The sequence below is a fragment of the Petromyzon marinus genome, unplaced genomic scaffold (genome assembly GCF_048934315.1).
Source record: "Petromyzon marinus isolate PM22_M1 ecotype Great Lakes invasive population unplaced genomic scaffold, UKy_Petmar_22M1.pri1.0 PM_G_Scaffold_14, whole genome shotgun sequence".
Lineage (NCBI taxonomy): Eukaryota > Metazoa > Chordata > Hyperoartia > Petromyzontiformes > Petromyzontidae > Petromyzon > Petromyzon marinus.
In genome coordinates, this window is record NW_027422695.1 from 4,250,747 (window position 1) to 4,269,371 (window position 18,625).

Here is an 18,625-nt window from a genome sequence, read left to right on the forward strand (position 1 = left end):
AACAGTGTATGTACAACGTACTATTGCCATTTGCACGCTGGCGTCTCGGTCAAAATTGATAACATTCTAAACATTACCTACAAAGTCACGTAGAAGGGAAATAATAAGATAATAAAATAATCAAATAAAATTCTCACGACGTTCGCAAGCAGCCGAAACGTTGTGAGAATTTTATTTTATGTTTTATTTTCATTATCTTATTATTTCCCTTCTACGTGACTTTACCGAAAGAACCAAGAAGATGAATCCCTGCAGTCACGAAAGCTTCAAATCGAAAAATGACCAACAAACTACACAGCTAAGATGCCACATCAACCATCGCCCCCTACTGACAGACTCTTGTCCACATGCAGGCCGGTGCAGGGCCACCACCTTGTGCCACACAGGGGCAGCTGCTACTTGGGGATGCTCTTCGAGTGTTTGAAACGGGATACAAAATTCCGAGTTGCTGAGGCAATCTTGATTTGAAGTTTGTTACTGCAGGGATCATTACTCCTTGGTTCTTTCGGTAAAGTCACGTGGGGGCGATTAAGCAAGCACCATATAAATGCAATTGATAAAACAGTGAATGCTTGGGAGCTTAATGGCTCTCGCTCCTGGTTAGAGATCAACCCAACCCACAGGTCCACAAAGACTGGCCGCTCTTACTCTGCAGGTTTAACCTAGGGACTGAGTGTTCAACTTCACATTATTGTCATTAAAGGCCTGTGACAAAGGTGCATCTATTGGAGCGACATCGTCTCTGGCTTACACATCTACCGGCTCTCCACTTGACTTTGGATTGACTAGGAAGTCCAACCACACCTCCACTTCCACAAACTGCTGGAAGTTGCCTCACTCTGCCTCGCAGTCAGAATTCTCCTCCTGCTTCACGTTGCCTCCATCGATGTGAAGGTCCCATTTTGGAGTTGAATCTTCATCTTCACATTTCACCTTCACTTCTTCGCTCTTCACCATCACTTCTTCACATTTCAAATTCACTTCTTCCCTCTTCACCATCACCTCTTCATATTTCACCTCGATACCTTTAAAAGTGTCCAAGCTGTTATTTTCTTCCGGTTCGTGCTTCATGAGGGATGGGCTTATTGTGGCACTTTGACTTTCACAAGCTGATTTCAGACTCCACTCCTTGTGGATCTTCTGATGCTTTTGTGTTTTCTGGTGTACTTGAAGATGTTGTTGCTGTGCAAACGCTATCCCGCACGGAGTGCACCTGAAGGGTTTCTCTCCCGTGTGTGTTCTCTGGTGTACTTGAAGATGTGATGAATCTGCAAACGCCTTCCCACACACACTGCACTTGAAGGGTTTCTCTCCTGTGTGAGTTCTCTGGTGTTCTACAAGAAGAGATGAACGTGCAAACGCCTTCACGCACACACTGCACTTGAAGGGTTTCTCTCCCGTGTGTGTTCTCTGGTGTATTACAAGAGCAGATGAATGTGCAAACACCTTTCCACACACACTGCACTTGAAGGGTTTCTCTCCCGTGTGTGTTCTCTTGTGTGCTACAAGAGTAGATGACTGTGCAAACCCCTTCCCACACACACTGCACTTGAAGGGTTTCTCTCCTGTGTGAGTTCTCTGGTGTTCTACAAGAAGAGATGAACGTGCAAACGCCTTCATGCACACACTGCACTTGAAGGGTTTCTCTCCCGTGTGTGTTCTCTGGTGTATTACAAGAGCAGATGAATATGCAAACACCTTTCCACAAACACTGCACTTGAAGGGTTTCTCTCCCGTGTGTGTTCTCTGGTGTTCTACAAGAAGAGATGAACGTGCAAACGCCTTCACGCACACACTGCACTTGAAGGGTTTCTCTCCCGTGTGTGTTCTCTGGTGTATTACAAGAGCAGATGAATATGCAAACACCTTTCCACACACACTGCACTTGAAGGGTTTCTCTCCCGTGTGTGTTCTCTGGTGTGCTACAAGAGTAGATGACTGTGCAAACCCCTTCCCACACACACTGCACTTGAAGGGTTTCTCTCCTGTGTGAGTTCTCTGGTGTTCTACAAGAAGAGATGAACGTGCAAACGCCTTCATGCACACACTGCATTTGAAGGGTTTCTCTCCCGTGTGTGTTTTCTGGTGTATCACAAGAGCAGATGAATATGCAAACACCTTTCCACACACACTGCACTTGAAGGGTTTCTCTCCCGTGTGTGTTCTCTGGTGTGCTACAAGAGTAGATGACTGTGCAAACCCCTTCCCACACACACTGCACTTGAAGGGTTTCTCTCCTGTGTGAGTTCTCTGGTGTTCTACAAGAAGAGATGAACGTGCAAACGCCTTCACACACACACTGGACCTGAAGGGTTTCTCTCCCGTGTGTGTTCTCTGGTGTATTACAAGAGTAGATGAATGTGCAAACGTCTTCCCACACACACTGCACTTGAAGGGTTTCTCTCCCGTGTGTGTTCTCTGGTCTTCTACAAGAGCAAATGAACGTGCAAATGCCTTCCCACACACACTGCACTTGAAGGGTTTCTCTCCTGTGTGAGTTCTCTCGTGCTGTGTGAAATATCCAGTACGATCTGTGCTGTATGCACACCGGTCGCATTGGAGCCTTGTCCTACCGAGCTGCGCTGAGCGCATTTGCTCCATGAGACCAATTCTGCGGAGGAAGCGTCAGAGGAAGCGTCAGCTGCAGACAGAAAAAAATTATATCCACACCATCTACACGTCAGTATCGAGGCACAGAGGAATGAATATATAGTCACATGTGACTTACACGTCTATACTTATTCATATATTCAGGATGTAGTAAAAACGTTTCCCAAATTCATCACAGGGCTGTTATGGCACACAATTAGAGGGCAAATGGTCATAAACATGCCTGGAAGCCCTCGCATCTTCAAAATGAATGTTCACCAAAAACTCCGAGCACACAATTGCAGCTGTCTGGCTGCAAAAGGAATATTTATGAGAGCTAAATTCAGCTGACATAGCAAAGGGTGTTGAAAACAATACTAAATCAATGAATGCAGGCTCACATGTCCTTAAATGCTGGGATGAACAGTTCCGATTTCAGCTGCATGTGCGTGCTGTGTTAACTTCCTGTTTCCATTCTTATAAAGAGTTCCAGAGGAAAACAAAAGTAAACTATTATGCTATAACCTCCGTGTTCAACAGAGTTAATAGACGTTACTGCAAACACAAACTGTACACTGTCACTGGATAAACAGGCCGTGGCGTGTCTAGAATCACGCCTGGCCACCTTCATCTGCTCGGCATGATTGCTTTCTCACTCCACCAAGTAATTAATTGAGGATCAACGAACATAGCCGAGGCTAACTGGAGTTTGCGTGTCTCTCTCCGTGGTGAGATGCTAACTACCTCACCTGGTGTACAGGAAGTCGTGGGTTCGATCCCGACCCTGACGCCTGCTGTATATTTGGAGTTTGCGCGTCTCTCCGTTTAGTGTCTTTGACCGATAGACATTGACACACGTATTCTTGTTTCATTTGGTAAAGTTACGAAGATAGAAAATAACAATAACAGATAATACAATTGAATTAAATAAAGACCACTTGTGTTGCGATCAAAACGACGTGAGGTTTTTTGCTTTATTTACAATTGTTTTAAATTATTTTTATTGTTATTTTTATTTAATTTTCTATCTACGTGACTTTACCGAAAGAAATTTCGATTTAAAGCTTTCGTATGGTTTACAACATGGGGTATAATAGCGCCTCGCAGCTGTCTCTCTCCCCCTCCTCTGTTCCGACCATGGATGAACTCGTCCGTCTGAACGGGGCCCGTAGCTATCCGTGGTGCTAAAGTTGAGGGTAAGAATCCACCCATTTTTTCGCCATATAGCATTGTGATATATAACGACTTATTGTTGGTAGCTTAGCCGATTGGAGAATATAGAGTTTATTGATAACATTAAGGTAATTTATATTTTAGTTTTTTATTGGTTCACTATATAGTACTGTGAATAGCTCAGATGTGTAGGCCTTGACTTCCACATAGTCGTTTCTGTGACCAGTCACTAGCTAATCACTCAGTTATTTCAATGCTAAATTTGCCTAGTTATTTCAATGTTAAATTCTCCTGTTATATTTGTACTAAGTGCCTCGGTGAATGTGTATGCTCTGACTTCAACGTAGCTATTTCTGTGACCAGTTACAAGCTAATCACTCAGCTATTTCAATGCTAAATTCTATGCTAATTCCTTTGTCAAGGGGTGCCTCTGCGGATGTGTATGCTTTAACTTTTAACATAGCTATTTCTGTGACGTCACAAGCTAATCACTCAGCCATTTCAATGCTAAATTATATGCTAATTTAATTTTGATTTAAAGCTTTCGTGACTGCAGTAATTCATATTCTTAGTTTTTTCGGTAAAGTCACGTTGAAGAGACTTCACCGAAAAAACTAAGAATATATATGCTGATTCCTTTGTCAAGGCGCTTTGTTTCCTCTCACACAGCTTAAAGGTTGTGATCTGAACGTGGCTCTTTCACTCCAGCGCTGTCCTACCAGACAGTCTCGTCCCTTCACCTGATGAAGGCCGCTTGTGTTGTGGCCGAAACGTCGTGAGAATATTATTGTTATGTTATTTTATTTTATCAATTTATAATTTTATTCTCATTCTACGTGACTTTACCAAAAGAACCAAAGAAGATGAATCATTGCAGTCACGAAAGCTTTAAATCGAAATTTAACCGCCTCTACGGGGAGGGATTCCACACATCCTTAAGATCATTCAACAGACTCCGGGATAAGAAGGCTCAACTAATCGAGTCTCTCACCTTTCTGAAAAGATGCCGCGACTCTAAGGTAATACCAACCGCATTTACACTAACCTCTGCTGTTGCAACTTCTCTCAATGCAAAACAAATTCTAGCTAGAACTAGCTTCGCTCTTTTCTCGGAAAAAATCAGACTTACACGCACCGAACTCGATCAGTTAGACAAGACACTCTACAAATCACGCTTAAAATTGACAGCAACAATGTCTACATCGGATTGGGAACATGTAGACAATATGACTACCTCTTCGGCTGCCACTATGTCGACCAAATGTAGGGACAATTTGATTTCCAAATTCAATCACATCTCCAGCAAAAAATCGGATCCACACACCGAAAAGATAGACGTCAACAAAGTCGTAATTAATCGCAGTAACAGTTCCATTTCTGATGGTCTGAAATCCGTTTTAGCTAAAGGTCTAAACTTTGCTGTCACACCGAGACACTTACCGGTTAATGATATTATTGCCCATGTCGACGTTGCACTCAAGGGCTTGAGTCACATCTCTGCAGACGTAGCAAGATCTGAAATCGCTGCAACCCTCAAAAACGCTAAGTTGCCACCCAGCAACATCAGCAAAGACGAACGTTTTGAATTATCTCAATTAAAAAAGAGGGATGATATTGTCGTCCTCTCAGCCGACAAGGGCAATGCCACTGTCATCATGGACAAAACAGAATATAACAACAAAATTCAAGAACTACTCAACGATGGCAGCTATACAAAAATAAAAAGAGATCCCACCAACAGCCTGGTCACCAAAACGAACAAAATCATTTCTGATTCAACAGCATTAATTGATGAGATCAAACAGTTCTCGTTGAAACCCTCTGCTGCCAGACCACCAAGATTATATGGCCTTCCAAAGATACACAAAGAAGATACACCCCTTCGTCCCATCGTCTCTACTATCAACTCCCCCACCTACAAACTGGCACGTTTTCTTGCTGATATACTGCGACCTTTCACTGGAAAAACCACCTCTGCGGTACTAAATTCTACTCACCTGGTATCGACAATCAAAGGCATTTCCCTGTCCCCAGACGACCTGCTTGTCAGTTTTGATGTGGTGTCCTTGTTCATCAAAGTCCCGGTACCTGACACCATCGCTATCATTGAAGACCTGGTTCATCAAGGACTGCATACTGATGTACCCCCCCTGGTGAGACATTGCTTAACCAACACATACTTCACCTGGAATGGAACTTTCTACAAACAAACTGAGGGCACCCCAATGGGCTCACCCTATCTCCGGTTGTAGCCAACGTATTCATGGAAAAATTTGAAACTGACGCCATCCAGACTGCCACTCTATGCCCGACCTTATGGAAGAGGTACGTTGATGACACCTTTGTCATCTGGCCACATGGCCAGCCTGCTCTAGACCAATTCCGCGACCACATCAGTTCCATACACCCAGCCATCAGATTTACCATGGAGGTCGAAAAAGATGGCAAACTACCCTTTTTGGATGTCTTAATTAAAAGGAGACATGATGGTTCAATGAGCCACTCTGTCTACAGGAAAGCTACCCATACAGATGCTTACTTGAAACCGGATTCCCACCACCATCCATCCCAGAAGAACTCCCTCATCAAGACTCTATACCATAGAGCCCAATGCATTTCCGACCAGGAACACATTACCAGTGAACTCAAGCACGTACACCAGGCTCTCAGGGCTAATGGTTACTCCTACTACACAATCCGCAAAGCCATCACTCCAGTCATGAAGAAGGATCCTCTTGTGGAGCCACTCAAAACCATCACCTTACCCTACATTGCAGGGGTCACTAAAAAGATCTCCAAAATCCTGAATAAACACAAGATCCAGGTCCGATTCAACACAGTACATAAAATCCGTGATTTAATTCCATCTGTAAAAGATGCTGTTCCAGACATACAGTACCCGGGCGTTTACAAACTAAAGTGCCTCTGTGGTAGTAGCTACATTGGAGAAACCAAACGACATATCTCGGACCGCATCCGCGAACATAAAGCAGACTTGAAACACGGTAGGACGAACTGCTCTGCCGTGGCAGATCACTGTTATAATTCAGTGGGCTCACATGACATTGACTTCTCCAAGACGGAGGTTCTTTGCAAACCAACCGGCTACCATGACAGATTCGTTCATGAGGCCATTCACATATACAAGCACAGAGACAATTTCAACCGAGAATATGGATTCTGGCTTAGTAACCACTGGAAAGATGTTTTAACCCATTTCTGTTCTTAATTAATTGTATTTTTACGATGACCTTCAGACCGCAGCTCTTTCGCCAGCATTGACTCTTAATACCTCTCACACCACGGTTATTGGTATGGTTTACAACATGGAGTATAATAGCGCCTCGCAGCTGTCTCTCTCCCCCTCCTCTGTTCCGACCATGGATGAACTCGTCCGTCTGAACGGGGCCCGTAGCTATCCGTGGTGCTAAAGTTGAGGGTAAGAATCCACCCATTTTTTCGCCATATAGCATTGTGATATATAACGACTTATTGTTGGTAGCTTAGCTGATTGGAGAATATAGAGTTTATTGATAACATTAAGGTAATTTATATTTTAGTTTTTTATTGGTTCACTATATAGTACTGTGAATAGCTCAGATGTGTAGGCCTTGACTTCAACATAGTCATTTCTGTGACCAGTCACTAGCTAATCACTCAGTTATTTCAATGCTAAATTCGCCTAGTTATTTCAATGCTAAATTCTCCTGTTTGATTTGTACTAAGTGCCTCGGTGAATGTGTATGCTCTGACTTTAACGTAGCTATTTCTGTGACCAGTTACAAGATAATCACTCAGCTATTTCAATGCTAAATTCTATGCTAATTCCTTTATCAAGGGGTGCCTCTGCGGATGTGTATGCTTTAACTTTTAACATAGCTATTTCTGTGACCAGTCACAAGCTAATCACTCAGCCATTTCAATGCTAAATTATATGCTAATTCCTTTGTCAAGGCGCTTTGTTTCCTCTCACACAGCTTAAAGGTCGTGATCTCAACGTGGCTCTTTCACTCCAGCGCTGTCCTACCAGACAGTCTCGTCCCTTCACCTGATGAAGGCCGCTTGTGTTGTGGCCGAAACGTCGTGAGAATATTATTGTGTTATGTTATTTTATTTTATCAATTTATTATTTTATTCTCATTCTACGTGACTTTACCGAAAGAACCAAAGAAGATGAATCATTGCAGTCACGAAAGCTTTAAATCGAAATTTAACCGCCTCTACGGGGAGGGATTCCACACATCCTTAAGATCATTCAACAGACTCTGGGATAAGAAGGCTCAACTAATCGAGTCTCTCACCTTTCTGAAGAGATGCCGCGACTCTAAGGTAATACCAACCGCATTTACACTAACCTCTGCTGTTGCAACTTCTCTCAATGCAAAACGAATTCTAGCTAGAACTAGCTTCGCTCTTATCTCGGGAAAAAATCAGACTTACACGCACCGAACTCGATCAGTTAGACAAGACACTCTACAAATCACGCTTAAAATTGACAGCAACAATGTCTACATCGGATTGGGAACATGTAGACAATATGACTACCTCTTCGGCTGCCACTATGTCGACCAAATGTAGGGACAATTTGATTTCCAAATTCAATCACCTCTCCAGCAAAAAATCGGATCCACACACTGAAAAGATAGACGTCAACAAAGTCGTAATTAATCGCAGTAACAGTTCCATTTCTGATGGTCTGAAATCCGTTTTACTAAAGGTCTAAACTTTGCTGTCACACCGAGACACTTACCGGTTAATGATATCATTGCCCATGTCGACGTTGCACTCAAGGGCTTGAGTCACATCTCTGCAGACGTAGCAAGATCTGAAATCGCTGCAACCCTCAAAAACGCTAAGTTGCCACCCAGCAACATCAGCAAAGACGAACGTTTTGAATTATCTCAATTAAAAAAGAGGGATGATATTGTCGTCCTCTCAGCCGACAAGGGCAATGCCACTGTCATCATGGACAAAACAGAATATAACAACAAAATTCAAGAACTACTCAACGATGGCAGCTATACAAAAATAAAAAGAGATCCCACCAACAGCCTGGTCACCAAAACGAACAAAATCATTTCTGATTCAACAGCATTAATTGATGAGATCAAACAGTTCTCGTTGAAACCCTCTGCTGCCAGACCACCAAGATTATATGGCCTTCCAAAGATACACAAAGAAGATACACCCCTTCGTCCCATCGTCTCTACTATCAACTCCCCCACCTACAAACTGGCACGTTTTCTTGCTGATATACTGCGACCTTTCACTGGAAAAACCACCTCTGCGGTACTAAATTCTACTCACCTGGTATCGACAATCAAAGGCATTTCCCTGTCCCCAGACGACCTGCTTGTCAGTTTTGATGTGGTGTCCTTGTTCACCAAAGTCCCGGTACCTGACACCATCGCTATCATTGAAGACCTGGTTCATCAAGGACTGCATACTGATGTACCCCCCCTGGTGAGACATTGCTTAACCAACACATACTTCACCTGGAATGGAACTTTCTACAAACAAACTGAGGGCACCCCAATGGGCTCCCCCCTATCTCCGGTTGTAGCCAACGTATTCATGGAAAAATTTGAAACTGACGCCATCCAGACTGCCACTCTACGCCCGACCTTATGGAAGAGGTACGTTGATGACACCTTTGTCATCTGGCCACATGGCCAGCCTGCTCTAGACCAATTCCGCGACCACATCAATTCCCTACACCCAGCCATCAGATTTACCATGGAGGTCGAAAAAGATGGCAAACTACCCTTTTTGGTCTGATGGAGCAAAGGCCCTCAGCACAGCAGCTCGGTACGACAAGTCAACAATGCGACCAGCGTGCATACAGCACAGATCGGACGGGAAATTTGACACAGCACCAGAGAACTCGCACAGGAGAGAAACCCTTCAAGTGCAGTGTGTGTGACAAGGCATTTTCATGGCCATCAGTTCTTGAGACCCACCAGAGAACACACACAGGTGAGAAACCCTTAAAGTGCAGTGTGTGTGACAAGGCATTTTCAGATTCATCGACTCTTAAAAAACACCAGAGAACACACACGGGAGAGAAACCCTTCAGGTGCAGTGTGTGTGGGACGGCATTTTCATGGCCATCCGCTCTTAAAACACACCAGAGAACACACACGGGAGAGAAACCCTTCAGGTGCACGATGTGCGGGGTGGCGTTTACACAGTCATGTAATCTTGTAACACCAGAGAACACACACGGGAGAGAAACCCTTCAAGTGCAGTGTTTGTGTGAAGGTATTATCATGGTCATCTGGTCTTATAAAACACCAGAGAACTCACACAGGAGAGAAACCCTTCAAGTGTACTCTGTGCGGGAAGCCGTTTGCAGATTCATCAAATCTTCGAAGACACCAGAGAACACAAAAGCATCACAAGGAGCGGAGTCGGAGTCTGAAATCAGCTTGTGAAAGTCAAAGTGCCGCAATGAGCCCATCCCTCATGAAACAAGAACCGGACGAAAATCTCAGCTTGGACACTTTTAAAGGTATAAAGGTGGAATATGAAGAGGTGATGGTGAAATGTGAAGAGGTGATGAGCGAAGAAGTGAAGGTAAAATGTGAAGATGAAGATTCAACTCCAAAATGGGACCTTCACATCGTGAAGCAGGAGGAGAATTCTGACTGAGGCAGAGTGAGGCAACTCCCAGCAGTTTGTGTAAGTAGAGGTGTGGGTGGACTTGCTCCTAGACAATACAAAGTCAAGTGGAGACCCGGTAGATGTGTAAGCCAGAGACGATGTCGCTCCAATAGATGCACCTTTGTCACAGGCCTTTAATGACAAGAATGTGAAGTTGAACACTTTGTGGGCCCGTGGGTTGGGTAGATCTCTAACCAGGAGCAAGAGACAATAAGCTCCCAAGCATTCACTATGTTATCATGATTGCTTTTACATGGTGCTTGCTTAATCGCCTCAGCAACTCGGAGTTTTGTGTCGTACCTCGTCTGAAACACTCGAAGAGCATCCCCAAGTAGCAGCTGCCCCTGTGTGGCACAAGGTGGTGGCCCTGCACCGGCCTGCATGTGGACAAGAGCCTGTCAGTAGGGGGCGATGATTGATGCGTCATCTCAGTTGTGTAGTTTGTAGGTAATGTTTAGAATTTGCTACATTTTCACTCAGACGCCAGCATGCAATAGCCTACTCGTTTTGAATGACACAATAGTTTTACATACACTGTGAAGCAGACTGCAACTTTTTTTAAAAGCTTCTTGTTAATACGATGTAACGTGATGCAGTATATTTCACTGCAGTAATCCAATTTTGTTAATATGCCTGTCAATAATTTAGAATGTATACTTGTCTGGTTTTGTGCATACTTGTAACATTTGATCTGTAAGGGTCAAACATTGATTAAGTGATGTTAGGACAAAGTGTGTGTTTGAAAGTAACCTGTACAGAGAACTCAGGTGAGACCCGTTGTTTTTGTGATACAGGTGAAAGGGTACTTTTGTGTTTCACGAAGCATCTGGAGCAACTCATTGTCTTTGACATAGGGAGCACGCTTAGATCATTCATCAGTTACAAGGCATACCACTTGAAAGTTACACGTATAGGAGGTACATTCTCTACAACACGAATTGTAGTTTTGTCTTACGTGTTGACGTAGATTTTGTCTAACTGGGACTAGAAATGCTCCTTGCTGATTCACGTCTGGATGTTCGTAACCATCGGTTGAAGCAAACCCCACTGCTGTTGTTGAGACGCTGTGCACCAATAATGGTCCAACACAGTGACGGCCTTCAGGCCAGGAAAGTCACAACATTTGCACACGGACGCATTCACGCAAGTACCCCATGCTCCGTTTTGAAGTTTTAAAAGGAAACATCTTTGAATTGTGTTGTGTTTTGAATGAGATGATTTTATTTCCTCATTAAAAGCTTGTATCAATTTACATCTGGAAGACTTCATTGAAAAGGACATTTCGTGTGAATTTTCTCTCGTCATTAAGTAGATGGCCTTGCCGGGGGTTCGGACACACACAGTGTACACACACACAGTGTACACACACAGTGTACACACAGTGTACACACAGTGTGCACACACAGTGTACACAATGTACACACAGTGCACACACAGTGTACCCTCTGTGTGCACACAGAGTGTAGACACACTGTACACACAGTGTATACACAATGTACACACACACAGTGACACACAGTGTACACACGCACAGTGTACACACACACAGGGTACACACACAGTGCACACACACAGTGCACACACACACAGAGTACACACACAGTGTACACACACATTGTACACACACAGTGTATATACACACACACAGTGACACACACACAGTGACACAGTGACACAACAACAACCGCCATTCGCCACTAAGTGACGGTGACGTCACCACGACGCTTGTGCCAGGCACAGTGACACACAAAGACAAAGATCCCCCGTGTAGCCTTAACAGACTGTAGGGGCAAGTGCTGTTAGCGAGCACCTATGAAGGCCGGAACGGTACACGAGGGGGTGGGTGGCCAGCACCACGCCCGACCGCCTTTGTCTCCCTAGTGGCGATATTTACACACCGCACCAGGTACTCAGTGACACAGCGACACACAGTGACACAGTGTACACACACAGTGTACACACGCACACAGTGTATACACAGTGTATGTCCACATTGTTGCTGAGCTCACATACGCAAGGGAGGGAGCAATGGAAAATTAATCTAAATAAACTTAAACTCCAACTCTGTGACGTCACCACTCAGCATCGGCGTGAAACGCCAGTGGGAGGTGTACCTCGCCAGTGACATCTCTGTCACCAAGGTATTCACCCTTCCCCCGTCCACCGCGCTCTTGAACGTGACGTCACCTCCGCTTGGGTCACTGCCGATATCGTTCCAGTGGCAATCCTTATATGGGCAAAGCTACGCCCAGTGACTGGTGGCTCATTAACATAATGTATCCGTTAAAGCCGTCGCGAGTTTATTGCGACAGGTTCAGCGCCCACGCCCCCATCCCTCGACGTATGGGCAGGCCTCATTAACATAATTTATTCAGTTAGAGAGCCGCTCGTGGGAGGGAAGTGACGTCTTACTACTTCCTGCTGTCGCTAGGTAACAGGAAGCTGCCGTGTGCGCGCTTGCACTGAAATCCGAGGTGAGAAATTCTCATCGTTGTGGTGGTGGTGGTTGTGGTGGTGGTTGTTGTTTACCAAGGTAGAGCCTCGCTCTCTCTCGTAGGGATGTCAGTTGAGTAGCAGCGAGCATGGGAATCGATGTCCAGGTTGGAACTTTACAGCGCGGGGCCTTGCCACGCGGGGCCTTGCCTCCTGCCCTCGCCTGATTGCGTTCACTTTAATTATCTCGCTTAAGTTTAATTTGTCTTCACCCGGCTCGCCACTTTGTAACTTTGTTTTATTGTAAATATTCACGCAGTTTTTATTTTTGTTAGCAGGCCAAGCCCGCTTGAGCTGCTATACCGCTCTTGTTATCAGAAGCGACCTGCCCACAACAACACAAGGTGAGGCTTTGTCAACGTGTGTGAATGTTTTGACTTAAAACTTTGGTGACTGCAGGAATTAATATTCTTGGTTCTTTCGGTAAAGTCACGTAGATAAAAAATAAAATAAGAAAAATAAAAAAAATAAAGTAATAAACCCACGACGTTTCGATCGCAACACAAGTGGTCTTTATCTTATTGAATTTAATCTGTTATTTTTATTTTCTATCTACGTGACTTTACTGAAAGAACCAACAATACGTGCGTCAATGTATCTATCGGTCAAAGACGCTAAGCGCGTGCCGCTGTTGACTCTGAATGTGTGGAGGGGAACACCTTCACCACGGGGAGAGAGAGACAGAGACACGGATAGCCTCGGCTATGTTGATTGATCCTCGATTCATTACTTGGTGGAGTGAGGAAGAATTAATGCTGAGCAGATGAAGGTGGCCAGGCATGGTTCTGGTCACACCACCACCTGTTTACCCATGGCAGTGTGTGACAGTGTCAAGTTTGTGTTTGCAGTAAAGTCTATTAACTCTATTGCACACGGAGGTTATATCAAAACAATAGTTTATTTTTGTTTTCCTCTGGAACGCTTTGTAAGAATGGAAACAGGAGGTGAACACAGCACACACATGCAGCTGAATTCGGAACTCTTCATCCCAGCATTCAAGGACATCTGAGCCTGGATTCACACCTCTAAGTTGCGATTGAACATTAATTTCTGCATAACACAAATAGTATTGCTATGTCAGCTGAATTTAGCTCTCATAAATATTCCTTTTGTAGTCAGACAGCCGAAATTGTGTGCTTAGAGTTTTGGATTATCATTCATCTTGAAGATATGAAGGCTTCCAGGCATATTAATGACATTTGCCCTATCATTGTGTGCCCTAACAGCCCGTGGAGAGAAACCCTTCAGGTGCACTCTGTGCGGGAAGGCGTTTGCACGTTCATCAAATCTGATGAATTTGGGAAACTTTTTCACTACATCATGAATATATTAATAAGTATAGACGTGTAAGTCACGTGTGCATTCCTCTGTGCCTGACGTGTAGATGGTGTGGATTTTCTTTTTTTTCTGTCTGCAGCTGACGCTTCCTCTGCAGAATTGGTCTGATGGAGCAAAGGCACTCAGCGCAGCTCGGTACGACAAGTCAACAATGCGACCAGCGTGCATACAGCACGGACCGGACTGGAAATCTGACACGGCACCAGAGAAGTCACAAAGGAGAGAGACCCTTCAAATGTACTGTGTGTGGGAAGGCGTTTGCATGGCCATCAGTTTTTCAGAACCACCAGAGAACACACACGGGAGAGAAACCCTTCAGGTGCACTGTGTGCGGGAAGGCGTTTACACAGTCATGTAATCTTGTAATACACCAGAGAACACACACGGGAGAGAAACCCTTCAAGTGCAGTGTGTGTGGGAAGACATTTTCAGATTTATCTACTCTTAAAAAACACCAGAGAACACACACAGGAGAGAAACCCTTCAAGTGCAGTGTGTGCGTGAAGGCATTTGCACAGTCATCTGATCTTGTAAAACACCAGAGAACACACACGGGAGAGAAACCCTTCAGGTGCACGATGTGCGGGATGGCGTTTGCACAGTCAAGTAATCTTGTAACACACCAGAGAACACACATGGGAGAGAAACCCTTCAAGTGCAGTGTGTGTGGGAAGGCATTTTCACATTTATCTACTCTTAAAACACACCAGAGAACACACACAGGAGAGAAACCCTTCAAGTGCAGTGTGTGTGGGAAGACATTTTCAGATTTATCTACTCTTAAAAAACACCAGAGAACACACACAGGAGAGAAACCCTTCAAGTGCAGTGTGTGCGTGAAGGCATTTGCACAGTCATCTGATCTTGTAAAACACCAGAGAACACACACGGGAGAGAAACCCTTCAGGTGCACGATGTGCGGGATGGCGTTTGCACAGTCATGTAATCTTGTAACACACCAGAGAACACACACAGGAGAGAAACCCTTCAATTGCACTGTGTGTGGGAAGACATTTTCAGATTCATCTACTCTTAAAACACACCAGAGAACACACACGGGAGAGAAACCCTTCAGGTGCAGTGTGTGTGGGAAGACATTTTCACATTTATCTACTCTTAAAAAACACCAGAGAACACACACAGGAGAGAAACCCTTCAAGTGCAGTGTGTGTGGAAAGGCATTTTCAGATTCATCGCATCTTCAAAGACACCAGAGAACACGCACGGGAGAGAAACCCTTCAAGTGCAGTGTGTGTGGGAAGACATTTTCAGATTCATTTGCTCTTAAAACACACCAGAGAACACACACAGGAGAGAAACCCTTCAAGTGCAGTGTGTGTGGAAAGGCATTTTCAGATTCATCTGCTCTTAATACACACCAGAGAAAACACACGGGAGAGAAACCCTTCAAGTGCAGTGTGTGTGGGAAGGCATTTGCACAGTCATCTGCTCTTAAAAAACACCAGAGAACACACATGGGAGAGAAACCCTTCAAGTGCACTGTGTGTGGGAAGACATTTTCAGATTCATCTGCTCTTAAAACACACCAGAGAACACACACGGGAGAGAAACCCTTCAAGTGCACTGTATGTGGGAAGGCATTTGTACAGTCATTTGCTCTTAAAACACACCAGAGAACACACACGGGAGAGAAACCCTTCAGGTGCAGTGTGTGTGGGAAGACATTTTCACAGTTATCTGCTCTTAAAACACACCAGAGTACACACACGGGAGAGAAACCCTTCAAGTGCAGTGTGTATGGGAAGGCATTTTCACAGTCATCTGCTCTTAAAACACACCAGAGAACACAGAAGCATCAGAAGATCCACAAGGAGTGCAGTCTGAAATCAGCTTGTGAAAGTCAAAGTGCCGCAATTATCCCACCCCTCATGAAACACGAACCGGAAGAAAATCCCAGCTTGGACACTTTTAAAGGTATCGAGGTGAAATGTGAAGAGGTGATGGTGAAATGTGAAGAAGTGATGGTGAAGAGGGAAGAAGTGATGGGGAAGAGCGAAGAAGTGAAGGTAAAATGTGAAGATGAAGATTCAACTCCAAAATGGGACCTTCACATCGATGGAGGCAACGTAAAGCAGGAGGTGAATTCTGACTGTGAGGCAGAGCGAGGCAACTCCCAGCAGTTTGTGGAAGTGGAGGTGTGGGTGGACTTCCTCCGAGACAATACAAAGTCAAGTGGAGACTCGGTAGATGTGTAAGCTTGAGATGATGTCGCTCCAATAGATGCACCTTTGTCACAGGCGTTTAATGACAAGAACGTGAAGTTGGACACTCAGTTGCTAGGTTCATCCTGCAGAGTAAGAGCGGCCAGTCTTTGTGGACCTGTCTGTTGGGTAGATCTTTAACCAGGAGCGAGAGACAATGAGCCCCCAAGCATTCACTATGTTATAATAATTGCATTTACACGGTGCTTGCTTTATCGCCTCGGCAACTCGGAGTTTTGTGTCGTACCTCGTCTGAAACACTCGAAGAGCATCCCCAAGTAGCAGCTGCCCCTGTGTGGCACAAGGTGGTGGCCCTGCACCGGCCTGCATGTGGATAAGAGCCTGTCAGTAGGGGGCGATGATTGATGCGTCATCTCAGTTGTGTAGTGTGTAGGCAATCTTGATTCGAAGCTTTCGTGCCTGCAGGAATCCACACTCTTGAGTTATTTCGGTAAAGTCACCACGTGGGTAGAAACATAACAGATCACGGCGTTTAGATCACAACACAAGCAATCGTCATCAGGTGGGACAACCACAGCAAGAGAAACTGCTGAAGTAGTAGGCGCCTACTCCAGCAGTTTCTACTTATTGCTGCTGTGCTTGTCCCACCTGATGACGATTGCTTGTGTTGCTATCGAAACGCCGTGATCTATTATTTGTAGCGTAATGTTTTAAATTTGCTACATTTTGACCCAGACGCCAGCATGCAATGGCCTACTCGTTTTGAATGACGCAACAATAGTACGTTGTACATACACTGTTAAGTAGACGGTGCGTATTTTTAAAATAACTTCTTGTTAATACGATGTAACGTGATGCAGTCAATTTCGCTGCAGTAATTCAATGTTGGTAATATGCCCGTCAATGATTTATAATGAATACTTGTCTGATTGTGCATTTAACATTTTATCTGAGGGTCAAACATTGAATAAGTGATGTTACATTCTCTACAACACGAATTGTAGTTTTGTCTTACGTGTTAACGTAGATTTTGTCTAACTGGGACTAGAAATGCTCCTTGCTGATTCACGTCTGGATGTTCGTAACCATCGGTTGAAACAAACCCCACTGCTGTTGTTGAGACGCTGTGCACCAATAATGGTCCAATACATTGACGGCCTTCAGGCCAGGAAAGTCACAACATTGGCACACGAAGGACGAATTCACACAAGCACCCCATGCTCCGTTTTGAAGTTTTAAAATGGAACATCTTTGAATTGTGTTGTGTTTTGAATTAGATGATTTTATTTCTTCATTAAAAGCTTGTATCAATTTACATCTGGAAGACTTCATTGAAAAGGACATTTCGTGTGAATTTTCTCTCGTCATTAAGTAGATGGCCTTGCCGGGGGTTCGGTTCAATGCGGACACACACAGTGTACACACACAAAGTGTACACACACACAGTGTACACACAGTGTACACACAGTGTACACACACACAGTGTACACACAGTATACACAGTGTACACACACACACAGTGTACACACAGTGTACACACAGTGTACACACACAGTATACACACAGTGTACACAAACAGTGTACACACAGTGTACACAGACAGTGTACACACACAGTGTACACACACACAGTGTACACAAACAGTGTATACACAGTGTACACACACAGTGTACACACACAGTGTACACACACAGTGTACACAAACAGTGTATACACAGTGTACACACACAGTGTACACACACAATGTACACACACACTGTACACACACAGTGTACACACACAGTGTACACACACACACAGTGTATACACAGTGTACACACACAGTGTACACAGTGTACACAGTGTACACACTGTATACACATAGTGTACACACACAGTGTACACACACAGTGTATACACAGTGTACACAAACACAGTGTACACACAGTGTACATACAGTGCACACACTGTACACACACAGTGACACAGTGATACAGTGTACACACAGTGTACACACACACTGTACACACACACACAGTGTACACACACGCACAGTGACACAGTGACACAACAACAATCACCATTCGCCACTAAGTGGCGGTGACGTCACCACGAAGCTTGTGCCAGGCAGTGACACACACAGTGACACACACAGTGACAGTGACACACAGTGACACACACAGTGTATACACATAGTGTACATACAC

The 18,625-nt window shown here is 44.5% G+C and overlaps 1 protein-coding gene across 1 annotated transcript in view; it reads right to left on the reverse strand.

The window, feature by feature from the left end:
• Window positions 1-489: 489 nt before the first annotated feature.
• Window positions 490-18,625, reverse strand: part of LOC142910266 (uncharacterized) — a 31,035-nt gene continuing 12,899 nt past the window's right edge. The window contains exons 2-3 of the mRNA XM_076059967.1: window positions 1,214-2,536; window positions 490-502 (exon numbers count right to left, since the gene is read on the reverse strand). Of these exons, the coding sequence (XP_075916082.1) occupies window positions 490-502; window positions 1,214-2,536 (1,336 nt within the window). The remainder of the gene's footprint in view (window positions 503-1,213; window positions 2,537-18,625) is intronic.